Source organism: Microcebus murinus, chromosome 8, assembly GCF_040939455.1.
Source record: "Microcebus murinus isolate Inina chromosome 8, M.murinus_Inina_mat1.0, whole genome shotgun sequence".
Classification (NCBI taxonomy): Eukaryota; Metazoa; Chordata; class Mammalia; order Primates; family Cheirogaleidae; genus Microcebus; species Microcebus murinus.
The window spans coordinates 51114300-51141904 of NC_134111.1; the positions used below are offsets into that span (position 1 = coordinate 51114300).

At 43.1% G+C, this 27605-nt stretch overlaps 1 protein-coding gene across 5 annotated transcripts in view; it reads left to right on the forward strand.

The window, feature by feature from the left end:
* RAPGEF4 (Rap guanine nucleotide exchange factor 4) overlaps window positions 1-27605 on the forward strand; it is a 286204-nt gene that overhangs the window by 144455 nt on the left and 114144 nt on the right. For all 5 annotated transcript variants that reach the window (XM_012781949.3, XM_012781950.3, XM_012781951.3 and 2 more), the window contains 2 exons: window positions 16385-16457; window positions 20618-20637. In XM_012781949.3, the coding sequence (XP_012637403.1) occupies window positions 16385-16457; window positions 20618-20637 (93 nt within the window). The remainder of the gene's footprint in view (window positions 1-16384; window positions 16458-20617; window positions 20638-27605) is intronic.

Here is a 27605-nt window from a genome sequence, read left to right on the forward strand (position 1 = left end):
GGCTTTCCCTAAGAATGGTTAGAGTTATGCCCTTCCCCTCCAAAATGACTGTGAGCTAGCACCGTTTATGCTATCCTGGATTAAGCTTAAGCCCATTATCCAAAGCGAGGCGACACAAGACATGGAAAATGGGCCCCACATCTACTCGCCATCAAATTGGTACTGACTGATTAAAACTATGGTTTTCAAATGGTGGCAATGCTCACCAGGGATTGGGGGGGGGGGCGGACCCAATCTTAGGGATGTGATGGGCAGTATTTCAGGCTAGAACTAGTGGAATACGGGACAAGAAATGTTCCCTAAGTGGGAGAGCAGGGCAGGCTGGGGATTGCCTTTCAGGCTGAGTGCCAGTCCCAGCCAGGGAATGGGCGTGCTCGTCAAGGGAAAAGGCACACCACGTGAGATGTGAATAGGGCTTTGTAGCCTGAGGTGCTGCCCTTCTTTCCACCCAGATCTTTCCACCTGGATCCCTCCTCCTCACATGCCAGAGAACTGGACAGGTGGCACCCAGGGGCAGCTCCAGCCCTTCCTGGTGCTGAGGACAGAGCTTGCCACTCCAGTGAGGACTCCTCGAGCTGGAGGAGCTGAGCCTGCACAATGGGGGACACCAGAGCCTGGCATTGAGCAGAGCTGGGGAAGGCAGGTGTGGATAGAATAAATGCATTAACTATAGTCACTTAAAGCTTCAACTCTGACTGCTTTCCATTTTTGATAATTTTTAGTTTTGATATGATTTTAAGTGTACCTAGCAAAGCTGCAGCAATAGCACAAAGAACTTCCCTAGACTTTTTGCCCAGATTCTGCCAGTTGTTTACATTTTGCCCCATGTGCCTCCCCCATTCTCTCTTACTTTTTTCTGAATCATTCGTGAGCACTTTGAGACATTGTGCTCCTTGGCCCCTTAATATTGCAGGGAATGTTTCTATAGAACAAGGACATTTTCTTATATAACTGTAATACAGTTTTCAAAATCAGCAAATCTGCTTCCTTTTAATATTAATAATATTAAGTGCCATCCACAATGTTTTATAATTTCTGTTCTATTATTTTTAAACTCTCAGTGATTGAGATTTTCATTTAAAATTTAATTAAAGTTTTTTCTTCTGGCAGTTCTGGAAGAGAGAGCAAATGCAGTATTTTTTCTACAAATATATTACACAAGAAGCTTTTGCCAAGTTTATAGTAATATAATTGATAGTCAATGGAGTTACAACATAATGACGCCAATTAGATAAAGCCATCAGAAAGAGCAAAGGAATTTTCTGAGTGATGTGCTTCATATCTGTTTGCCTTGGAATTAAATTTTTATAGTGCCATCTCATTTCTGAGACTAAAACTGTAATCAGACATGGGTTATACATGAGTTTCTTGAAGCTAAATTTTCACCAATGAGTGTTTTTTGGCACTAATTCCGAGAGAGCAGACTGGGTGCTCTATTCCTCTGTACTTTCTTTTAAGTTACAAAATTGATCAGTATTCATAGACTTTGATGAGATAAATTTAGGTTTTGTTTTTATCAGCATCAACTGATCATCATGCCGGTCCTGGCCTGGCCCCTCCCTTAAAGCAAGAAGCTTATTTATAAAGAACAAACATCACAGAGATATTTGACCGTGTACATCATATGATTTCAAATAGCCTCTTTCATCATATTTCCAAATCACTAGCATTATGTGTGTAGGTCTTCAGGCATTAGGATGATTTTTCTTTCAAGCATTAGTTTTTTTAAATGAAAACATGCCCTTTGGCAGCATCAGTATGAGAAGAAAGGATGATGCAGAGGAAATGGGACTAATGTTTATTGCATGCCTAACACGTGAGGAGCTTCACTTGGGTTATCACATTCAGTTCTTCCATAAACCATGAGGTGTGCCATGGTAATATTTCTGGTTTATTATTGAGGAATCTGAACCTCTGAGTAGTTAAGAAATTCAATCAGTGAATCATTCAATCAAAAAGTATTCCCGAAAAGCTTCCTATGTTCCAGGCACTGTGCTAGGTGCTAGGATGCAGTGAGGAAGAATATAGGTGTGGTCCGTAGCCTGTAGCGGAAGGGAGGAGAAAGGCGTTGAGCCGGCAGCACACTCAGATGCGGTACCTACCAACCCATGACTGGGCAACTGATGGAAGGGACATGATGCTGAGAAAGAGAGTGAAAGAGGACTCATGTAGGCAGAGGGCTTGAGAAAGGCCACTACAGGGAGGTGATGTAGAAGCTCAGGTGAGTAGAATCTAGCAAGGCCAGCTTGATGGGAATCTAGCAAGGCCAGCTTGAAGGCCAGCATTGCAGGCAGCAGGAGGAAAGCTGGATGTCTTGAAGGGTCTGAAAGAGCCCAGCATCCTTAGAAAGGAGCGGACGGGGAAGCATGTGGGAGCTGACGCTGGAGGGGCAGGCAGGGGCCAGGGAGTGTGAGGGCTCGCAAGTCTTGTTAGCACTAGCAGAGATTTGCAGAGCTGGGATTGGAGCTCACGTTTGCCTGGATCTTATCCCCCCAACTCTCTCAGCCTTGCCTGTTCTCCCGCCCCCATCCCCTGGGACATGCGGCACCCTAAGGTTCTCTTCCACACTAATTTCCAGAATGGCTAAAGCACTGCTTTCATTATTGACACTCCTAGTGCCAGTAGGAGAAGTGAGGTCCAGTTTGTTATTTGATGATAGAGAGGAAAATTAGAAAGTATGGGCCCTGGGTGAGGCCCAGAAGGACACACCCTGCAGAAAAAACAGAGTTCTGATTATCTAGAGCAGAGAGACGACAGACACCAGGATCCACTCGAAGGGCGGATCCACTGAAGGGGTGCAATATTCCATGATAAACAGGAGCTTCCCAGACCACACGGAACTATATTATGTTGATTTCCTAGATATATCCAGTATCGGTTGAGATCGACAAGGATGTTTCAAGGCTGTTCGTGGGAACTTGGAGTGGCAGTAAGAGACACACTGATCTCGGAGGGGAAGGAGGAAAGCAGGCACACACAACACGTGTTGGTGGAAAATCTGCCACAGCTTGGAAGGAATCAAAGTAGAAAGTCCCTAAAGGTGAAGAATGACTGAAGCTAAGAAGTAGCGTGCTCTGGGGTGTTGAGTGTGCACAACAGATGAAAGTCACTGTCCTTCTATAGTTTACCTTCCAGCAACCAATATGTGTGGAGATGGCAGGAGCTGGGAAAACATGCGGAAACTGTATGCCCCACCCCGGGGGTTAATAGGTAGGATCAGAGTTAAGGCGGCAGGACAGGTGAGTTATGTACAAATGCTTTTAGAAAAACTGGTCAGAAAATAACCTGAGAAATGCAGAGTGTCCATGCCTCAGGGTTTTGCATTTTGAGTGACAAAGCCAGAAACTAAAGGGATGCTTCTACATGTGAAATTCTGCTGTCTGTCCGAACCAGCAAAGTCTTCCCACCCCCCTGAGTCTGTCTCTGGTCCCTCTGCCCCAGCTGCCACCCCTGAAGCCGTGCACTGTAGAGTAAGGAAGCAAACACAAGATGTGACAGTCTGCGCCAGTGGGCTGACAGTCGTGGGCTATTCCTTTCTGTACAGTGATCCTTTATTTTAGGTGTTTAAATGATCAATGCATCCTAATCCTGTATTATCAATATGTAAGCGTGTTTTTGGAATTTCCACGTTTTCCTGTTTTGTATTACCTATACTACTGTTAATTTTAAAAGAGCAAGGCTTTGTAAGTCAGTTTCTATTCAGATGACTCTACAGACTGCCCATCACCCTTTGAAGACCAATGTGGTTAAATAAAATGTCAATCAACTGCTTTTCCTTAAACAAAGCGGCAACAGCTATTTTTTTCACCCTTCGCAGTCCCATTTCATCTGTTAGATGGACGGTAGTAGGTGTAGACTTAATGTAACGAGGGGGATAAGGATTTACTACGCAGCAGCAGCTCCGGAGCAGATTATTTGATGCCTTCCAATTAAGTAGCATTGACCTACTGTGTGTGTCTTGCTCTTGATTTGAGTTTCTCTAAGAGAAGCTCATGGCTAATTAATTACTTGACTATGCAGAGGTGCACTAACTAAAATTACACTCAGCCCAGTGAGCCCCCTGAATCTTTGAACCTTTTAGTCATATTAAAAGCACAGATATGTTGAGTGCGCTTCATCGAGAAATCGGAGGTTTTAATGTTGTTAACAGTAAGTAGTTGGAGATTGTTTCACCTCTGCTTTTAGATATGAAGCATCTTTATCTCCCCCCTAGCCTAGACACCACTTCCTTTCCTCTTTCCTCCTCCTTTTCCCCACGTCAGGCCCCATCCAGGCCTGCCCTCCCCTTCAGCACACTATACCTTCCTTGTTTTTCCATGAAAACCATTCTCCACGCAGCAGCCAGAATGGTCTTTTGAAAACACCAATCTGTTCTTGTCACTTCTCCACTTTAAATGCTTCCTGTCGTAGAATAATGGGCATCCCTACTGTGACCTGTGAGACCTCACCTGTCCTGGACCCTGCGTGAGGAGGCCTCACCCCCTTCTCCACCCTCCCTGATTCCCCTTGGCCTCACCCTCCACCATCCCGGCCTTCTCTGTCCCTTAACACCCAACCTGCTCCCTTTCTCCCTTGAAGGCTCTTTCTCCCTCCTCCCAGCCCCTTACCACGGGGCCTCAGATTCAATGTCATTTCCCTGCCTCCCAGATCTAAATGCCCCACCTTTCACCACCTGATCATGTTTTCAAAGCACCCTGTACTTTTTCCCTTCTAGCACCTAGCCCCCTTGCTCTGATAGAGTCATCTGCATGGTCACGTGTGAATGGCTGCCCCCCATCACTGGACCGCAAGGCCTGTGCGGGCTTCACCATGCGTCTTTTGTCACCACTGAACCCGACTTGCAGTCAGTGTTTGTTGACTGACTAGATGACTGTGTATTATTATTCTCCAGTTACTTCAAGGTGAAGTAACTACTCTCAATGACAGAGTGAGACTTGATTAAACTACTGTTGCTCACAAGTAATATTTCTGCTTTCACGGGATAGTACATGAGGGGCCTATTGGTCAGAATCTTGGGCAACTTCACAAGCCACTAGGAGAGAGAGAGCATTTCTACCACGTGGTTTTCTCAGCGACTTTATTTGCTTTCGTGTAGCATCATCCTAGCTGTGCTTTAGTCTAGGATTCCTAAGTGAGTCTCACTTGGCAGGCGTCTTCTACTAGCGCTGCAGTATGATGATCACACTCCAGACTACCTTTCTCAGCAGGTTGGCCGTGATTAAGAATGGGCATGAGTTAGCAAGCAGAATTTTGCCTCCACTTAGAAATATCTATAATAGGGCCAAAGGATGTCAGTAAACATTACTGAAAAATTGGCGATTTTCTTTTTGCTCTATTATGCCGATGCTATAGAAATCAAGAAACAGGGAAACAGAATAACTAGGCATAAGAGGTAAATGCAGTCCAGCCAGTGGCCTATTGTAGGAAAAGCAGCACATGTGGCTTCAAATGGATAAACAGAAAACTTCCACTTGCAGGTTTCCATTTATGACTGCTTTGCTTTTTACCTTCTTTTCTACTACTCATGTGTTTAAGAATTCTCCAGCTCTCTGGGATTTTAGAGCAATGTGTCACATCCATTTTCACATCATGTAGAGGTCGTGAAAGAACTCTCTCCAAGAAACAGAAAAGGAGGCCTCTTCGAATAGCTCTTCGAAGCTATTCTACTGTCAAATCACGATGCTCTGGAGAAAGTACAGAGGACCTGTTTCTTGCCATGACATTTTATGATCTGAACTTTAGTATACTGGGAGAACCTAGTACAACCTAATGAATGGGACTTTATGAGATGTCCCCACGTCTCCAGACAGTCCTCTGCTATCCGTTCCCAGTCCTGGGTCTTGCTCACTGTGTACTCTTGTTCTGAGCACGTGCCCCTCCCCCTGGGTGTTGGCAGCAATACTGTCAATCATCCTCATGGCTTCCTGGTTTTAATGCTTTTCCAGTGCTGATTATCCCAGCCTGGGGGCTCAGCTATGTACCCCTATGGAGCTACTGATGTTCTCCCTACAGCATGATGGTCGCTCAGGGGCAGGGGGAGGGCAAGGAAGGGGTGTGCTCAAAGCTCGGTGGTCTCTGCCTGGCTGCTGCTGGCCAGGCAGGAATATGGTGACAGTCACGAGTCGTGCAGGCCTCCCTGGTGGAGGCTCCTGCTGGCAGCCTGGACAGGCCTTGGCAGTGGGCAGCAGCTTGGAGAACACCCAGAAAAGATCTCGCAGAGTGCCAGGAAGGCCTTGACCTCCAGGATAGGGAGTCCTGCCCTGCCAGGCCCCTGTCTTCTCGAGTCATAGATGGCCCAGCTCAGGTTCAAGCTGTCAGCCTCCTTTTCTTCTCTGAGTCCTGCTTTGCAAACTGAGTTGCCTCTCAGAGAGTAATAGGACTCTATTATGTCTCCTCCCCCAGCAAATGCCACCGACTTTTGTATGCCAGCTCCTGGGCTACCTCTGGTCCCTATGGAGCCCTTGTGCACATGAGAAAAAGTGCCCCCTCCCCCTGGGCGGGAGCAGCCCCAGGCCAGGACTCAGGGCCTGTAGAGCAGACGGGGACATACTCCTACCCCACCTCAGTCTGGTGGTGGCTCTGCCAGCCTTCCGGCCAGATTCCTCAGTGGCCTTGGGGCAATTAATTGACTGAGAGGCGGACCAGGTTTTAACCTTTCTGAGAATGTCATCTTCTGTCTCTTTCTAGAAAACAGTATAGTTGGTCACACATCTACAGCTTGATGTGGGGACAGGCGTCTGGCCTCACTACCCTGAGGACATCCTCCCTCTCTTTCTGTCCTGTTCCCCTGCCACTTCTTACTCCCTCCCTCTTCCCTCTGTCCTGAGCCACGGGCACTGACTTGGCTTTAAAAACTGGCAAATTGTAATTTACAAATTAATTTTTAAGGCGTTCTGTTAATAAGAAACAGCTCTGATTCAGGTTGGAAGGTTTTACTTATGTTTATTTTATTGAGCTATTTCTGGGCTTTCTCTCTCGTGCTCTCCCTTTCTCCATCACTTTGGAACATGTCGCTTTCTCCTTGGACCATTTTACCATGTGGAGAGAAAAGAGGTAGTATATTGTAAAATCATTTAAGAAAGCATCTTATGTAAATTCTTATTGTTCCACAGCCCCATTTAGCAGATGGATCAATGGGTGTATTGCGGGTCTTTATGCTGTGCGCACATGAACAGCCTCAGTCATGTGAGGTCACAATACAGAAAATGTTCTTTCCCAAAGCTGGTTGAAAAATATCATCAAATATACTCTGGTCAGCCTACTTAATCCTGTGTTTGTTATTATAGTTACCAGCATTATTATTATTGTTGTTGTTATTATTATCAGCAACCATTTATTAAGTGCCTAATAGGTGCTGGGCACTGTTACAGATTTTATTTCCCATCCTCACAATGGTCCCCAAAGATGGGTGTTGTTATCCCACTTTCCCCACCCAGGAGACCATGGCCAGTAAGTTACAAGTTCACACAGGTAGCGTGTGGTGGAATCAGAATTAAGACCCCGGTCTTGTGTGATTCCAACGTCTGCACGCTTCCCATAACATCAGAGGTTCTTGGTTTTTTCCACTGAAGTTCCCGAACGCAGAGGAAATCAATACATAATGCCTGGGGTCTAGACCCTTTGTAGCTAGAAGTAGCCAGCAGCCAGCTCAGAATTTCTTTGAAGTCTCATGCTTTAATCTTTAATATTTATGCAAATTTAGCTTTCTACTCCATAATACAAAAGTATAAAAATAATCCTTTAAACTACTTGACATAGAATAAAATTTAAGCTCCAGGAAGAGCTTCTGTTTATTCTTCCCATATCCCTTTCTGCCCTGCCGGGTGCCACCCTGGGTGTCTGCACATCTCAGTTTGAGAAGGTCAGCACTGCACTGTGGTGCATCTCACTTAAATTCCTAGTACCAGTGTTGTCGCTAAACCTTCCAGTTACAGAGCAAACTGCCCCTTGGCCAGTCCACAACCATGGTAGTCTTCTTAACAAAAAGGAGAGTCCTTAACATTTCCTAGACAGATCCTAAATTGGTCTCTGTTGATTCTTCATGGAGATCTTTGAGTGACATCTTTCTGGTTGGAAGTTTAGAGATTAGTTCAACTTGTGGTTTGCAAACTTTCATTGATATATTTTTTTAGAAACCAAAGTCATTTTTCAAATGAAACAGCCCTTGGCACTCTGATCTATAAAACAGATAAGAGTGAGACACTCTAGTTGCCATATGGACTGAAGGCCATGCTTGTGTGGGGTGCCCTTGCCCGAGGACCCCCGGAGAATTCCGGGGTCTGCAGGCGAGATCTAATTCAAAGCACCCATTTCACTGATGAGACTGAATCGAGAGAGCTTGAAGGACTTGTCTGTGTTGACCCAACTGGTTAGTGGCAAAGCCAGGAGGAAAGCCTGAGAACCAATCCTGTGAAATGCTCCTAGGACCCTAGAAGGCCCTGGTGGTTTTCTTGTCATTTGTGTAACTGATTTCCTCTCTGCCCTCAGAGGTCCTGAAAGGCTGGGAAGTGGGGTGTTCACGAGTTCTCAGCAGGGGCCTCCGTGTTCTGCCCCAGCGCCGTGGCAGGGTGGGCTCACTAACCGGAGTGACCCAGAACTACATCCAACCTGGTGGTCTGCTGTGCACCCACCCCAACACCCTAGAGAGGGCCTTGCAGAAGCTTCTCTGGACACAAACAGAATGCCTCTGTGACAGAATAACCTGAGCTGTCTCGGGTGTCACACAGGAGGCTCCCATCCTGAAGGCCACAGTCCAGGAGTTTGGTGCTAACACTAGTGCTTATCATTGCTTGCTCCCCTCAAAGCACTGATTCCGTGTTCTAGTCTTTTCTTTCCCTCACTGTTGGCTTATCTCTACTAATTTGCTACCGTCTGAGTACTTGAGCTAAAGGCATAGCTCTGTCCCGTGTGCATATGGTGATTTGAAAAAAAGACTGAGTGCCACCGTTCAAGCTATTGAGGTGTCAGAATGTGTTGGGATCTAGCGGAAGGGTTTTCAGGGGGAGGTCCCCCATGGCCCCAAAGAGGTCATTGTCAGAGCGCTCAGCCCAGGCCACAGCACACCTCAGCAGCGGGAGTGTTGAAGGCGTGGCGGTGACATTGAGTGACTGCCATAAAGAAGCCGGGCTGACCCCAGGCTGACCTGTGCTGATTTACATGTGTGGGTGTTGCTCAGCCTGGCTTGCTAATTCCCTTTAGTTCTATTCTATGTTTCAGAAAAGGTGCAGTGAGTTTTAACCTCTTTGAAGATACAAACTGCTCCACAGTCTATGCTTACTGATATTATCATCTCTCTTATTTTTCAGCTCATCACTTGAGCATAAGCCCTATTATGAAGGCTGCCCAGTATCTAACTCCCCAGATCGCCCTACCTGTGGAGGATTTTATAGTCGGAAGGGATCACCCCACCTCTGCATGTTAATCTAAGGTGGAAGACTGTCTGATCATTCCCCTGCTCTCCTGACCCCCTGCCACTGCCACTCTCTGATGAGTGATGTGACACTGCCACAGGCAGACCCCGCCAGGTCAGAACCTGGCCAGACAGACACAGCAGCTGATCCCAAGGGGGCTCCAGGCTTGGACCCCCAAAAACTGTGCCCTTGGCCCTCATCTATTCCAGGCCACCTAGACATAGCAGCATCTGGTTTAGCATTTGTCACTGCGCAAACCTGGCATGTCTATACCCCTTCCTTCTCCAGGGCCCCCCTAGGCAGTTTCTGCACCACATCCTAGAAACACAAGCCGTGTTTGCACCTCACCTGGAGCACCACCGATTCTACAGCAGCCCTGTTAAAGGTGGCTCGTTAATATTCCAAGAGACTATTTCAGCCTGGCCTGTTCATTGTAGAAGCCAGAACTTTAAATTGTACACATTTAATCTTTGATAGGGTGTTCTTTTTATCTTTTGTTGTCTAAAAAACCACACCAAATCCAGTGATGTAAAACAACCAGCATTTTTTTTGTTTCTTTTCTTTTTTTTTTTTTGAGATGGGATCTCACTCTGTCACTAGGCTAGATAGAGTGTGGGTATCATCATAGCTCACTGCAACCTCAAACGTCTGGGCTCAGACAATCCTCCTGCCTCAGCCTCTCAAGCAGCTGGGGCTACAAGCCTGCGCCACCATGCCTGGCTTATTTTTTAAAAATATTTTGTAGAGGTGGAGTTTTGCTATGTTGCCAGGCTGGTCTCAAACTCCTGGCCTCAAGCAATCCTCCTGCCTCAGCCTCCCAAAGTGCTGGGATTACAGGTATGAGCCACCATGCCTGCCCCTAACCACTATTTCATTACACAAATGGATTGTCCAAGAACTTCCAAAAGGGCACGGAGGGATGACTTGTCTCTGCTCCACACTGCCTTGGCCTCAGCTGGGAAAACTTGGGTGGCTGGAGTTGATTTGAGGCCCTGGGAGCTGGAATCATTTGGAGGTGTCAGAAGCTGGGCTCAGGCGGACTGCTGGCCAGAGCACCTCTGTGTGGCCTCTGCATGCAGCTGGGGCTTCTCACAGCGTGGCAGATGGCCTCTGAGGGGCTGCAGCCCAAGAAAGAGCATCAGGAGAGCAAGTGCTCCCAGAGACCCAGGCAGAAGCTGCAAGGCTCCTGCAGATCTGGCCTGGGAAGTCACACAGCATCACATCCGCTGCATTCTATTGCTTACGAGACAGTCATGAAGGTCAGCCCAAGTTCAAAGGGAGGGGAGTTGGATGCTCCCTTTTGATGAAGGGAAGAGAGGGTCACATTTCAGGAAAGCAAGTGGGAGGAGAAATAGTGTTGTGGTCACTTTTAGAAAATACAGTCTGCCTCTGTCCACTGTCTGGCCATAACAGTTCACACCTCTCCCACATCCAAAATACACTGTCTCCTTTCCTGAGACTCCCAAAGTCTTTTCCTGTTATGGCATCAACTTGTCAGCTAAATCGGGTCTAGATGTGCATTGGGCACCTTGGATGCTGCTTCTCAGGTACAGTTCCCTGAGGATGCTTCTCCTCGGTCTGAGACCTGTGAATCAGGAAGAGACAAGTCGTGTGGCCCCACACCCAACAAAAAGTGGGGATAGGGGACCCGGAAACTGCAACAGACACTCCCATTCAACAAGGTGGAGTGGCGTTGCAATGAGTGTCACATAACAGTCACCAGTCCTTAGCAGTTCTGAAGTTCAGCTGGGCAACTGGCATCAGTGCCTTGATTAAGAGCCAGTTCTACTCCCTGGGAGTTGTTTTCTGTGGCTCCTGGTTCTGCCTGCTGAGCTTTTAGTTCTGCCCTGCATCTTATCTGCTTTTCATAAAAAGTAGTCTGTGTTGCAGCTGATTAAGTTTTCTCAGCCTGCTTCCTACTCAAGGAACTTCAGGGGTCCAAAGATTGTTTTCTTTTTTTTTTTTAGTATGATCTGTCTCTGTCTCTTTCAGTCCAACATAGTGTAATTTGTTTAAAACCTTGGTGGGTTTCTTATGTATCAATTTATAATCCACTCCACTGGACAAAAGCCAAACCCACATGTATCTTTGCATAAGCCTTTTCTCTACTTTGAACCCTTCTTGAAGTTACTGTGATACAACATCCTTAAGATTCTTTAGAAGCCTTTTGTCTATCTAAAATAACCTATGAAGCACCACCTTAAATCTTTCAGAAGTCTTACAAAAGGGTTTAACTGTCTCACTCTTGGCCTCTGTACTCTGAGGCTCTGTTTGCCTGCCAGCACCCTACATTTGATCTTTGTCACAAGAACCCTTTCTTACTTTGAACGTCTTTTGCTGAGAGAGGTTGGAGATGAGAAACAGCTTTATTTTTGAACGTTACAAGTCCTGGACCCTAATTTGTATTTACCCTAAATGATGATTGCAAACTAAACGACTCCTGTGTCAGCTTATCTGTCTGTATCTGTGTCTTCTGCTAGCTGGAAGAAAACAGTTGGCACTTTCTGCCTGGAAATCTCCTTTGCCAGACCCACCAGTTCATTAGGTCCATTTTCCATTTTCCACATTACTGCAGGTGTCGGTTTTGCTAAACTTTCCACCACGACACAAGGGTCCACGCCCTTCCTCTTCCATTGGTATCTCCCTCGCTCTTCCGTAAACCCTCATCGGGTCCCCCCAGCCCTGTCAGGCTTCCTTCCACCTGGCACCTCTAATCCCGAAATTAACACCACACATGTTAGATTTAGTTACAACACCGCCTCACTTTCAGATGCCAAATCCTGCTGTAGTTATCTGCTGCTGTGTAACAAACTGTGCCAAACTCAGTGCCACGTACCAACCACCACTTTGTTACGCCTGCAGATTGTATGGGTCGGGTCAGGAAATTGAACAGGGTGCAGTGGGAAAACTTGACTTTGCTCCATGATATTTGAAGCCTCCTCTGGGAATACCTGAATGGCCAAGGTGGCTCGAATGGCTGGAGGAGACTTGACTAGATGGGGGCTGGGTTCCTCTGGGGCTTCCTCCTCACATGTTGGTTTCTGGGCTGGGACGACTCGAAGGCCGGGATTAGCTGGGATAGTTGACCAGAGCACTCATATATGGCCTTTTATTTTTCTTCCTTCCTTCCTTCCTTCTTTTAATAATTGTTTTGGTTTTTATTGTTTGTGTGACTTTTTTGTTTTGTTTACTGTTTTAGTAGGTAGAATCCTTCCTTCAAATGAAATCTAGTACAGAAGTTCAATAGTACATGTGAAATAGAGAAGAACATTAGCTGTTCTAGAGTCCCAAGGTACAAAAGTCAAAAGTTCTAGCGGATAAACAGTGAAAACTAAGTCTCTTTCCCACTTGACCCTCAGCCACCAGATCACTTTTCCAGAAGCAACTCTTGTTACTACTTTATGTGTATCTATCCAGAGATAGTCTATGCATTTACAAATCTTTATATATATTCACAAACACAAACATCTATCTTTTTATCCCCACAAAATGGTGAAATACTATACATACAATGCTGTGGTTTGCTTTTTTAAAATTTAAAAGTAAATTGTGGAGATCATTTCATATTTACATGGATAGTGCTGCTTCATTCTTTTGCATGGCTGCATACTATTCCAACATCATCTATTTATCAAGAAATAATTCACCATAATCTTGATCTAGCACCTCTTATATTATCCTGGGTAGAGCTTGAGCTCATCCTTTGAAGTGAGATATCACAAGAATGGAAAAATAAGCACCACATGTACTCACCATCAAATTGGTACTAACTGATGAACACTAAGGTGCTCGCATGGGGGCACTTTTCATTGGGTGTCGGTCAGATGGGGGTGTGGGGGTGGGTAAACTCACAACTGATGGATGCAGTGCTCACTGTACGGGGGAAGGGCATGCCTCTAGCCCTGGCTAGGGCAAGACAAAGGCATAACTTGTAACCAAAATGTTTGTACCCTCATAATATCCTGAAATTAAAAAAAAAAAGATAACTCACCATAATCTACTTATCAGGAAGAATGTCCTTATGAATATTTGGGTTACTTACAGTTTGTTGTTGTTTGCTATTACAAACAGGTACACATGTTTGCATAGGTATTCAGGTATTTCAGAAGGCCCTACAACTGCCCTCTAAGGGAGGGTCCTAGCTCAGTCAAAGGAAATATGCATTTTAAAAGTGGTTAGATCCAAATTGCCTTGCACTGAGGTTGTATCATTTTATACTCCCATAAGCAATATATGAGAGAACCTGTCTTCTCCATTCTCATCAACAGGGTATTAGCAAACTTTTCGAAACTTTGCCAAATTTTGCCAGGTAAAAATGATATTGCACTATAGTTTTGATATGCTTTTCTGTTATAAATAAGGTTTGGCTTCTTTCCATGTGGTATTTTCTTTTATAGACTTTTTTGAACTTGTGCTTGGAAGATGAAATGCTGTGCAAAGATCAAGCAATATGTAAATAATTTAGGAATCCCAATTTTTTGATATCGGTTTTATTCTAGTTAGCTCTTTTTATCCTAATTAATATAGGGTACTTTGCAGAGTGCTATATAAGAAATAAATTTCCCAGCTTCAGTGAATGTTTATTAAAAAGTACTCCATTAATTTTAAAAGATTGACTTCTCATTTACAAGTATAAATATTTCAACCCTGTTTTTGTAATCTCTCCTGTAACAAAAGCTGTTATACTGTAACCAATGTTCTTTAATTAAACTATTTTTAATTTTAATTCAATGATGATATGAATGAAACAATTAGAAGTTTGACCATCAACTGAATATTATGAAGTTGTTACATTTCTTAGCTATGATATTGGTATTGTGGTTTTGTTTGAAAAAAAGAAGTCATTATCTTTTAGAGATTCCTACTGAAATATATATGGTTTAAATGATATAGTAGCTGGGGTTTGCTTCAAAATAATGCTGGAATGGGTGAGTAGATAGATGTTGAGATGAAATAATATTGGTCATAGGTTAATAATTATTGAATTTGGATGTGGATTATGTGGCATTCTATTTTTATATTTGTTTGGAATTTTCTAGAAAAAATTTAGAAATTCAACAGTTAAGTATCAACTTCATATTATGTGGAAGACATAGTGCCCCATGTTGCAGAAAATAGAGTCTTCACAAGTGCAAGAGACCCTGTCTGCTTGTTCTCTGCCTAGGTTCTCTGCACACAGTCAGTGCTCAATACACACATGTCCTGAAGTCCAGTCTGCATGCTCCTCCCCAAAGGGCCACTCTATTCTCTGTTCCCACGAGCGTTGGCCCTGATGATGTGTTCCACGAGAGAGCAACAGGCCAGGGGCTACAGGGTTTGAAGGAGGTAAAGTCCCATTCATCCAGGAATCAAGAAGATGCTTCTGTGAAGTTCATGAGGGTTGACATTGAGGTGCCTGAGACAAAGAACATCTGTCACATGAAGGCAACATCTCTAAGCAAAGTAAAACGGCCCCTTTAACCTGAACTATTTCTTATAGGAGCCTCTTAGGGAGTTGCTAACGATAAGAAGATTAACCCAAAAGGCTACAGGGGGATCACAAAAGCTTAGAACACACCCAGTCCTCATCTGCTCTCTTTGAGCTTGGTTTATTTATTGTCCAGAATAACATGATGCCCAGAAATGTGCTTAATGAGTGTGCTCTCATGAAGAAGAAGAGTAGATGGTGTCATAAGAAAGAAGAGAATCGGGATTGGGAAATTATCAAAGGAGATATCAAGAATGCAGGGTGATACATGGGTCCTGCGGGTACGTTTGAGTGATTAGTTTGCTCAGAGGCAAAGAAAATCATGGTTTTAATGCTGGCATGCAGGTGTTAGTATAGTTGCCTCAGAATGAGAAGAAAAAAATATTTTTCGAAAAAGCTAGTCACATCTTGACGAGAAGAAGGCGCTTTTGAGAAAGCGTCAATGTGACATTACAAACGCCATTCACATCTACCAAATGGGCCAGATGGTTGCCTGAATGCTGCGTGTCGCCAGCTGCCCATTGCTACAGATGAAGCCTTTTCTGCTGACGTTTGTGTAACCCACGAGCACGCTGTGGCTCTTTTGATGCTGTTTAACATTGGTGTGTCATCATAATTATAAGCCATAAATATACATGACACTGTGCAATAAGTAAAATGGCCCAGCTTCCATTCTGAGAGGGGAGGAGGCTGTATTTATTACCTGAGAAGAGAGGGTGGCTAGTCCTCATTTTCCATTCTTTGTCCATGTCTCTCCTCCCTAGCTAGCTGCTCTAGATTGCTTTGTGCTCACCAAGCCTTCTTCTTCCCTAACAGCACAGGCTCCTGGGGCTCCTGGGCCCCAGGTCTTAGAGCATGCCTGGCCCCAAAGCCAGGTTTATACAATTCAGGGGAATCCAAATAGTTCTAAATTAAGCCAGACTATTTTATTTGACACATACCAAAAGTTCTTTGGAGGTCACATAGCAGGCAGGTGTACAGTGTAAAAGGAAGTAGGTAAATGGAAGCGAATCAGCTTCTTTCAAAACAGACATTTTTCTCGAGATGCATGTCTTTTTGCTTTGAAAGAAGCTGATTCAGTGCCATTCACCTATTAAGAAGGCAGCACATGTATCTGTATCTGTGTCTATAGAAACCAAGTGCCTTTTCCCTCTGCAAAAAGCCGAGCATGTGTTTGCAGGGGTGGAGAGGGGAGCAGGGGTGGAGGAGGGTGAAAAGCCCACCCAATTCAGTCAGCCACAAGTACATAAATGAGCGGGCTGAGAGAGACCTCCTGCCCCCAGGCGGGGTGGGGGCCTGGCGCATTCAGGCGTATTCAGGAAGACCTCTTTAGAGCACAACGTCTTTATTTTATGCCACAGACCCTAGAGAGCACGTTTGAGGGCTCTATAAATACAAGGCTCAGATGCTTCCTGACACCCAACGTTTCTGCTTTTTAACATGTAAATAAATGGATGCTCAAAGCAAGTAAATATCTATGTGTTGAGTTTACAATCTTGTCTTTCAGAAATACCGACAGTATATGGCAGGACTTCTGGCTCCTCCTTATGGTGTTATGGAAACAGGCTCTAACAATGACAGTAAGTGGAAAATGTGAACATTTTGTATCTAAAAATTTGTCGTGTGGTGTGTGTTTTCATGTGACAAAAAATATGTCCTACACCAGCTTGACGGAGTAGTCTCCAGACTTTTGTGGATAAACAAACCTGCCAGCCCACACTTAGGGTATTTTTAAAGAAACGGTTAATATAGTATTACTGTGTGGTCTTAGCTGATAAAGGGAGGTACGTAGGCTCTGGTGCCAGCTGGACTTTCAGCTTGCTTAGAATACTTTCTCAAAATGCCTTCATTTTATAGTGAAATCCAGTTTCTGTGCTTCTGTGCCCTTTTAAAAATGGGATTCAATTCAGCTGCTCAGGCTATACAAAAAAAAAAATAAATAAAAAAAAAAATAAAAATGGGATTCAGGAACTGTTTTTGTCTTGGTCACATCCACATACCTGAGAGCCCTTCCTCTTGCGTATTTTCACTGTGTTGGTCAAGGAGAGAAGCAGTGTGAGTTGTTTATTTAATCTTCTTAAACCATGGCCTCTTCAAATTCCAGGCCTTTGTACAGTTTAGGTGCTCTTACCACACACACACACACACACACACACACACACACACGACTGTGGAAGGTGACAGATTAATTTGCTTAACCGTAGTAATAATTTCACTGGGTATGTGTATATCAAAACAGTATGTTGTAGACATTAAACAAATTCAGTTTTAAAAATTCAGGCCTTTGACAGAGACGAGTCTCTGGCTGGTCATAAAAGGAAATAAATTTTTTTCTGTGAGACTCTTTTCTAGGAGGTGCCCACTGGACTCAAAGACACCTTGTGTCCTCTGAGTCTGTTTATCGTTCATGCATGTCGGAGGCATGTTTAGCACGCGTTAGTTACCATTGCTGGGAGTTGCTCTGGGCATCTGTGAGTCTGTTTATTAAGCTCTCACCAGTGTACGTGTAACAAGGGTCTTTGGAGCTGTAGTGCTTGAGCCAGCAGCAAGTTCCCGTCCTCCCTCCCAGACTTGCCACTCTGCAGGTGGACAAGTTTTTCCCCGCTTGACCAAGATCTCAAGTGAGCATCCTCACTCTCCTGTCCTGTTTCATGTGTTCTGTGCAGCCTCAGCCCTCTCTCCCCTTAGCGACTTCTACTGTCCCATGGTAGGGCTGGGTAGGGGGCAGGAGGGACAGGTCTTTCTTTCCTTTCCTCCTCTGTTCTTGGTTTTTTCTCTCCTGGCTGAACCAGGTATAAGTGGCTAGTTAGGAGCACCTGAGTTGAAATCCCAGCGGGGCTGTCTTCTGACTGTAAGACCTCAGGCAATCCCTTAGTCTCTCTGTGCCTCAGTTTCCTCATGGGATTGTTGTGGGGATTAAATGAATCAAAACATGCCAAGTGTTTGAAAGGGTGTCGGGCATATCGTAAGCACCCAGGTGGTGTTAGCTATCATTTTCTCACCCCTAGTCATTCTTGAACCCCTCAAGGTCTGGCTTCTGCACCCATACTTCTTGAATAAACCACTCTAATGTCACCAGTGACCAACCAATAACCAGACCCAATCGTTCCCGTTCCCCACCCTTTCTGATTTGAATAAGACGGTCCACGGTCAGACTCCCTCCTCCCTTGGTGCCCAGGGCGCCCCTGCACCATGCTGGTTTTCTCAGATCTCTCCAGCCACTGGCATTGTTGACTGTTTCATAGGTCCTTCTTCCCCTCCCCGCAAAGTTTAGATATTTGCTAAGAGTCTAGTCATGGCTGTTTTTCTCTTCTCCATACTTTCCTTCCTTTTCCTACAGCTGACACAAATACTTTTTGAGCCAAAATCCTGTTTGATTCCTCCAAGGGGCAGCCCAACTTTCCCAGTGACTGCTGGTTCTCTCTCTGCCCACATGGCCTGCTGCCCCTCAACCTCAAAATGTCCATAAGGGAACAACATATACTGGGTCCTGCAAAACCATGTCTGCCACCTGCAAGGCCCATGTCCAACAACTCTGCCTTTGTCCCACACCGGGCTCTACACTGCACGCACCATGGACACCTCTCCCGTCCCCACCACTGAGTCCATTCACGCGTCCTGCCCTCACTCCTTTGCAGCACTCACAGTCTGTCCTCCTGGGCTGGGCAGAGACGACTCAACTGGCTCTGAACCTTCACTGTCTCACCCTTGGTCTACCATGGGTGCTGGTAGACCAAGTTCTGATTGCCGCAGAACTTTTTGGGTTTTTTTTTTACTTTTTATTATGAAAAATTTCAAGCATATGGAAAGTGGAAAGAATGGCACAGTTAACACCCTTATTTTACTCACTTCGATTTAATGAATATTTTAGTGCTTAAATATGATTTTATTTCTTATTAGTAATATGTAGTTTAATAGTAACATTTTGTCATAGCTCCTTCTTCTAGTCACATACAGACATTTCACCCCAAATACTTCAGCAGACATTTTTGAAAATAAAAACTTTTCTATGTATAACCACAGCACCATTATCACACCTGTTGACTGGCATGCCTTTTCTTAATAACATCCACCACCCAGTCCATATTATAGTTCCCCCAACTGGATTCCCTTTTCCCTGATTGCTCAAACTGGAGTCCAGTCAAAGACCAGGCCATTGCACCTGGTGTTTGTGTCTTCACCATCTTTTAGTTTTGAACAGTCTCCTTCCCCTCCTCATGTCACTCAAAACCTTTTCATGATTGTCCATAGCCTGCCATGGAAGGTGAGACTCCAAGGCTATTAATGCCTTAGCCCAACTATCTAATTCCTGCATGGCCTCAAATCACCCTTTCAGTATTATTTCTCTACAGAAAGCCTAATTTTTAACCAATCATATATGGTGATTTGTGCAATTACATATTTATCTTATTGAACCTCCTAGAGAGTAAGCTTCAGTTACATCCCAGACACCTCATGCTGTCAACTCTAGTTCTTTCAAATGGATGTTGGATGGATGGATGGGTGGATGAATGGATGGATGATTCCAGATGAGTTTCCGAGTGCTGACACTAGGCCATCCTACCTCCTTCTGACAGATCCGGGAAGTGATGGCAAAGATACCTATTACTCTCTTTCAGAGAACAACTCTGTCCCTTGCTTCCTGGCTGAGCTTTTATGTCCTGGTGCTATCTCCGTTGGGGGGGTGGCCAAAGCTTTAAAGAGGGAATGTTTCCAAATAGTCCTTTCCATCCTTACCCCTCCTGCATACTGTGCTGCTGCTTATTAGGATGGGCACTCAGTTCTTTTAATGCTAACATTGTCAATTCCAGGTGGCCCCTTGTGTAAACAGAATGTCCTCTTTGCTCAGAATGTAGACACACTGTATTTTCACATTGCAAACCACCTCATACTGCTTCACTTGTTGAAAGCTAGGTGCAAGCCACACATAAAAACAACCTGTGCTTCTCTCTCTTCAATATAAAGCCACTTGTGTCTGCTGTGCTGTGCACATCAGGCTCTGCTGGAGCTGTGACTCTTCCAGTGTGGTCAACCTGACAGTGCTGGTCAGGGGAGCAGCCCCAAAGGAAGTGAAATGGAATAGGGCCAGCTGTAGTAGATACCATCAAATGTTTGCAAATGAATGAACAAATGAGTAAATGGATGAAGAATTAACTTTTTAGCTAGGAATACTGAGATACCCCTGGAAATAGCCACTGCCATGCTCAGACCTGACTTGGAGGCAGTAGGAGTTTGCTTTGCTCAAAATGGAAGTTGTTTTCCAGTAGGTTTTCTGTGTTTCTTGCTCCTACGTTTACATCACTGGAGTATTTGCCTGTCATATGACAAAACAATAAAAATAAAAAATAAATCACTGGAGCAGTGTGAAGTGGTTTGCTATGTAAAAATAAAATATGTGCAACTTAAGAGTTGATGTGTCTGTCCCAAATTCTGAGTGTTCTGGTGCCTAAGTCAGTGGCATTAGTTGCTTACATGGTGTGAATGAATCAGTGATGGATTTTTACCACTGGGGAAGTAAAGCACATAGAGAAACAAAATAAGCATGGGTTTTGTTGTCTGGGCTCATAACCCTGCTCCTGATTCATTGATTTATTTTAGTCTCACTATGTAAGTTTTTATGGAAACACAAATTTAAAACACTAAAATTTTACTTGGTTTGGTTCAGCAAAGGATTTCAGTTCCATTTTACGGGTTGATCATGCAATTCATGGCCTCTCTCTGTCTCTTTTTCCTCCTTTAGGGATTCCTGACAAGGAGAACGTGAGTAACTACTCTCTCTGCTACCTTCTAAAAACTGTTGTAAGGTAAAAAATAATCATGGTAACCCTACCAGCAAAGAGAGATCTTGAGCCACATCCAACAGAGCAATAAATATTTTTCTAATCTCATTCTGGCATCTTTGGCAAGTCACTTTGAAATATGAAGGGGAGAAGGTTGACTGCTCTGACATGGTCATCACATGTCTGTAATATTAACTAGTCTGAAGAAAGGTTATTCTAGGGGCAAATGGTACAATTGCTAAGTGTTTTATTTTTCCCATGGTGCATACATGGCAGAAGAACAAATCATTAGCTTAATAGCATGGAGAAAACTAGTTGATTTTCCTTAGTAAGAATGCAAACTATGAAATTCAGGGTCAGTTGATAAATTTGCCTAATTGTATCCAAGTGCACTAAAGTCAACATTTCTCTTGGAAACTGCAAATAATTAATTGCTATAATTGTTTCTGTAAAATTGTATTCTTCCTGTAAGAGAGTAGAAGGTTTAGAACAAAGCTTTCACTAAGAAACAGTGCCAAGCATGCATTCTGAGGATGCATCGTATGACATATTTAATGACATATTTTTTGCATGCAAAAATAATAATATCAATTCTATTAACTAGAATCTAGATTTAGGTAACAACATGGAAAGGTTAATGACAGAAGTGTGTAGTGATTACTCTGACGTGGTGCTTGGTTGGCTGTCAGATGTATCACCTAGTAATTGTGTTCCTTGATTGCTGTACACAAGTGGCAATGTTACAGAATTGTCACCCTTCCCTTTCTCTGCTTTCGATCCTGTGTCTGTGGAAAGATGTACTGTCCAAATTAAATTTTGATTATTTCTGTATCTCTTTTCAGAGATCTGGCCCTAGCTTTCTTTCAGTCTTCCTCTTTTCATAATGTTGGTTTTCAAGGACTGGTCGCAAATTCTGGCCCACTGCTATATCACTACAAATTTGGATTTGAGACCTAGCAATGTCGCTTCAAATGTCACACCAAAATTTTACTTCATTTGGTTCAGCAAAGGATTTCAGTTCCTAGCTGTGGGGCCTTGCACAAGCTTCCTGATTTTTCTAAACGTCCTGCCTCATCCTTAAAACGTATATGTTAGTCGTAACTACCTTAAAAGGAAATGAAGAATATTGAATGAGATAATCTGTGGAAAGCAAAGAGTTAAGTACAACAGAGCTCAGTAAATGTTAGGGCTATTATTGCAATTATCATTTTCTCAAGCCTTGTTTCATTTTCTAGCTGTCTTTTCACCTCTGAAAAATGTCTCGCCCTTTTTAAAGTAATTGTCCTTTAGCCTTTCATGGCTTTCCTTAAAATACCTTTCTTCAAGGAACCTTACTTTCGATCTTTTGCTTTTAAAAATTTGTGTGTGTGTATTGAGTAAAGCTCTAGATAATCAGGCTCCTGAAGATTCCAAAGCAACAGGCTTTAGCGTCTGAAGTGACAAACCGATCCTGCTACCATCCTGGACACGGATGTCCCAAATCATCTGTGCTGCAGCAAATACTACACAAGCCATTAGCCAAATGAAGATGATGAAAGGGCCTTGTGCTTCCTCATTGAGGGACGAGCAGTGATGTGGGGGCACACACAGAACGCCCAAGCCCTGGGAGGGCTAAAATGTTCTAGGCTTCAAAAGGAAGCTCCGTCTCTCTTAGGCACCCAGTGACCTTTAGGTTGGATCCCCCTGCAGAGGGCCGACGGGCACAAGGCCCTAAGCAGAGAGCCTGGCAGCTGTCATCATGTAGCTCAGTTTGTGACCAAATAGTAATTTGGAGTTTGCAGAACAATGAGTTTGTTGGATACAGTGAGCTGTTAACAATATGTTCTGCAAGATTAGGGGGACTGGCGGGGCTGTCTCCCCAGTGTTGGTAGTAGTGTATGCTGACTTATATTCGTTAGGGCTATTCTAGGTCACATTCTCTGGCAAAGAGAGAAGCGCACTTTAATTCTCTATTAGCAAATAGAGCAGATGTATCGTCACCACTTGTGATGAAGAAGGCTTTCCAATGGCATCAGTCAAGTACAGCAGATGAGATGAAAGACACTCATGAGCTGAGACAAAGCTCTAGAAAGATAAAAAGGAGCCTAAGAGCCTTAAAGTGGTGTTAATTGAAAATTTTTCCTTTATAAGAGACAAGTTGTGTTATGATGATTTCTTTTATCTTTTGCCTTCTTTAAATACATGCTGGGCAATATTATATTCTCCTTATGTTTCTAAATAACAACAATATGCCTGGGTACTGAAATAAAAGCGCTGCAACTGTTATTTCTGTGTTCCAAACAGATTCTTTGTGGAAAAAATATTTTCTCCTTTCCAGCTTCTTCTCCTCATAATTTTTTTAAATCACTGTATATAACTTTTAATCAAACATACAGATATCAAGATGTGGTGCTTGTAGCTGCCTTGACAGCTATATTTTATTTTGACTCAGTCTTACCTTGCATAAAAAAGAACTTTTTTTCATAAATTGCACTCTCATAGAGACAAATGGACTAGCAGCTACTTGCTGGATTATTTTGTCTACTAGTTACCATAATTGATAGGGACATCATTTAACATTAGATGATACAGGGCACTCGAACCCACTAAATAATCAAGAAAAATACTAGAAATACAACAGTGGAGCCAATAAAGCAAGTAGACTATTTTGGTAGGGTTGTGATTATTCAGGGCTGTTGGTTTTATAAAGAAATTCTTCTCTTTGATCTGTTTAAGTTGTATTTTTTTTTTCCTCTTTCTGTATGTGCCATCCCTAACTGACCATGTTTAACACTGACGTTAAAAATCACAATTATAATAAAGCTTGAATGTTGAATGCAGAATGTTACGGTTGTCCTTTTAAAGAATGAGCTTGTTTTTTAAATTTTTTTGCTGCTTATATAGATTTTACAACTTACTGTGCTCTATCCTTTTGAGAGGACAACAGCTATGGGATTTTGCAGTTTTAGGATATTATTCTTTTCTTCTTCAGTGTGGAAGGAGCCAGAGAAATAGACTCAAAGGGATATTACAAAATAATCCTATTTCCTGATTTACAAAAATCTTGTTTCCAAACAGATCGTTTAAAGTCCTCATTTTTTAGGCAGTTATAATATTGATAGTATGACTAACAAGCTTTTTGCTAAATACTGAAGAATGATTTCCCAATATAAATCACTGTCAATTCACAGCTCAAAGTGGTTTCCCAACTGCTATAAGAACTCATGCTAACAATTAGTGATAAGTAAGCCCAAGGGTCTTTTCAAACTGTTTGGCAGGTCTTATTTTAAAGAGATTACTTAAAGCAGAAGTTTCTCAAACTTTTTAAAATTTATATGAAGAATAATAATTAGAAATTATCATGAAGGCATAAGGTTTTAAATGGCAGCTGGTAAGGAAATAATTTTCAGAGTTTGTGGAAATTCTCGTTAAGGAAAGGACAATAGAATAATAATACACTAATAACTATTAGTGTCAAAAGGTTAAGAATTTGGGGAATTTTTAGGGAATGTAGTAGCATTTATTTCTCTTTATTGTTGCTTTTTCTCAAGGTTAGAGAAAACATATTAGAATATTTTCCACTTATTATAATATATGATAACATCGCATTTGACTTCACAGATAGGCTATGACAATGTAATTCTCGGCCAGATGAAGAAACAAGGAATTGTGTATCCTCATAGACACTTAAAACATAAAAATCTCAGATAATCCCATAAAAATATCCTTTGAACTCCAGCTGTAGAACACCTACTGAATTCAAACTAACAGTGATCTATGGAACACAGTTTTTAAAGCCCCACTTTAAAACAAGACTGATGCAGGCCCAGAGCACCTTAGCCAGGGGTCACAGGTTTGCCCCTGGCAGCTGTTTTACCCTGTTCTAGGGTACAAGTGGTTTCACTCATGCTGTTACCACTCTGATGCCCATGTGCAACCCACCCAGGATGCGAAGGTCTCATAGGAGAGTGAAACAACAAAATGTTAAAAACTTTGAAAATCCTGAGCCTGCTCCTTCTGATTTTGAAGGACAAATTGCTTATCACCCAAGTAAAGATTAGATTTAGCTGTGAATCGTGTAGTGTGTAAATACTCCTTTCATTAGCTAGCCTGTTAGAAAGGAGAGCCCAGTGAGCTGAGACTTACGCAGCCCCACCTCCTGGAAAACACCAGTGACTTAATGTCGACGGTGCCAAGGACAACTTCAGCTCTCCAGTCTCTGAAGAAATGTTTGTTTTTGCATTCGTGAGTTATGTATTTTATGGGGCAGAGTGTCCTTGCTGAATTTCTTCCTGCTTTTAGTCCGTCTGTTCCTGTATTCTGTTATAAAAGCTAACCGTGCCCGTTCTCTCTAGCTTCTGCAGTGGGATAGTGACTGAGATTTTAAGGTGATGCATAGTTGTCATTCACCTAAATATAATAGCAAATAGCAGACGTAGGTAACGCTCTAAAACCCTGATCCTTCTTCTGTTGTCCGTGCGGCCGTGTGTTGGTTGCACATGAACGCTCTCGACGCCGTTCCTGGGACCTGCTCGCCGTGAGTTTGCGTGTTGACAGGACGCGTCCTGGGGCGCCTTGGGGTGGTGGTTCATTGTTGTATTTGAGAATTATTTTTATAATATTATGAATTACATTTCAATGTCCTAAGTTTGGTTTCTTTACAATCCTCAAACTTTCTTTTATGAAATAGAACTTTCTAATGTTGCTGCCACACTTTTTTAGAATTGATACGTATGTTCACTCAGTCTTTTCCATACTCAGAATTTGACTTGGGCAAGAGATCTCAGAGAATCTGGGTGGTGTGTGGTAGTTAAAAAATAGTAATTGTAAGGGGAATGAGATTCCACCATCTCTTTGGCCAACGGCTTCTTCTTGCTCTCACTTTAAAAAATGGTACAGCCTTGAGATGAGGCGGCCAAGCATGGGCTCTGCTGCCGGGAAGTCGTCCCACCAAGGGCAGGGGCGAGCGAAGTGACGCCTGGTGACACTAACACACTCTGCCACAGATGCCAAAGTGGCGGGCAAGGATATTGCCGTCTTCAGATATCTTTTATCCTGTGCTGAACACAGTTGTCTTCATCACCAGTTACTTTGGGCTGCTAGCACGCTATCTCAACTGTGAGAATAAAATAGATAGTATCATTTATGTTTGGTGTATTTGAATTTTTTTGTTCCCGTTTTGAGAAATTGAGAACAAATTATTTACAAAATATGTCTTATGGTTAGGAGAGAAAATTGTAGTGTTCTCAGATCGGATAAATTAGTGTTGACATGTCATTTAGGAATTGGATTCTTTTCTATTAACAATTCTGTGTCAGGCAGGCTCCTCTGAGTCCATAGATATTAAAATATCCTGTAGTCATTCTCTTTACCTTTAGGTAAAATTACATTGAAGATCAAGGATAGACAGATAAAGGTATGCATATACATACATATATATAGACACATACATATGTATTTGTGTATATATAAATATATATCTAAATATACCTATTTCAAAACATTTTTAGAAATTAAAATTGTCAAATCATCCTTAGTAATATGGTCCAGAATTCTTCAGAATTCTTATTGTCAGTTTTTATAAATGTTTAAATCTTCTTCATTTCAGTTTAGGTTTATTTTCTATTTTCCCTCAGCTAAAGAATGACTCAGAATCACCCATAGACTATTCCATTCACTTGCTTGAAAAACCTTTAATTTAACAAACATTTATCGATCAATCCCAGGCCCCGTTTGGGACTGTGAAAATAAATAAAACCTGGTACGTTCCTTTAAGGAGTCGCAGCCCAGAAGCCAGAGGCAGACACATGACTAGACAAGTAGGATGAACTATGGTGGGTGCACAAGTAGTCAGGATAGTGTGGCCTTAGCTCACGGATTGAGGAACTCTCTGCTAATTAGTAACCATGTGAACAACCTGAGAACAAATTACTTAATGTAAAGAATGAGAATAACAGTAGCATTTTGCCCCAGGAGGTTCCCAAGAGTTTTAAAGAGATGGTGCGTAGCCAGGGCTTAGCCAGTGCTGGCACTTAGTAGCTGCTTTGTGGAGACACACATGGGACTGCGCAGTTCTCCACAGGGAGAAGAGGAGGGGTTCGGAGTAGCCTTACCAGTGAGGAAATGCCTGTGTAAATGCTTGATAGAAGGTGGGTGTCACCCAGGTGGAGAGGAAAGGCTATTCCAGGCTGAGAGTATTGCATGAACAATAGGAAAAGAGTACCTAGAACTTTCTCTTTTGAGGCCAATTTCATCAGATCCAAAAAAGTCAAAAACTTGATTATTATAGGCACTGTACTTTCTCAGGATTCCTTTCAAAGTTATCAAAACCTGGCTTCCAAGCTACAGGCATTTCAGCGTCCCTAAAAAACAGCTCCCCTCCTGCAAGCTTGATCTATTTTGAATCTGGAGGGGTAATTAGCTCAAGTTTCCCCCTATTTGTACTTCTCCAAATCATGCCTTCTTTTTTAAAATGACACAACTAGATTGCTAATGCCTTTGGAGCCTATTGTTCACTCTGACCTCCAGCTCCTTTTCTGTTATAATTGTTCAGTCAATGCTCCTTCATTTCTGTTGTTCTCTTTGTGCCCCCCCCCTTTTGAATGCATTACTTTCCAAAGCTTTCTATTGAATTTTGCCCCCTTTTCCCTTTTCTGTTTGTCAAGGTCACTTTAAATTTCAATCTAGTTCTCCTAACTGCCAGCCACCCCCTCAATTGTATATCACTGTTAAATTTGATAAGAATGCTTTTTGATTCCATAGCCAAGGCATTAATAAGCATGTTAAATCTAGCAGCATTCAGCTGAGGACCTTACCCTGTGGAATTCAACTTGCCTGTGCTCATTTATTTGGATACATGATATATGATTACCCCATCCAGGCATGAAAAAGAAACTTAGGAAAACATACTCTGAATATACTGGGTAGGCCAGACGTGGTGGCTCTCGCCCGTAATCCCAACACTTTGGG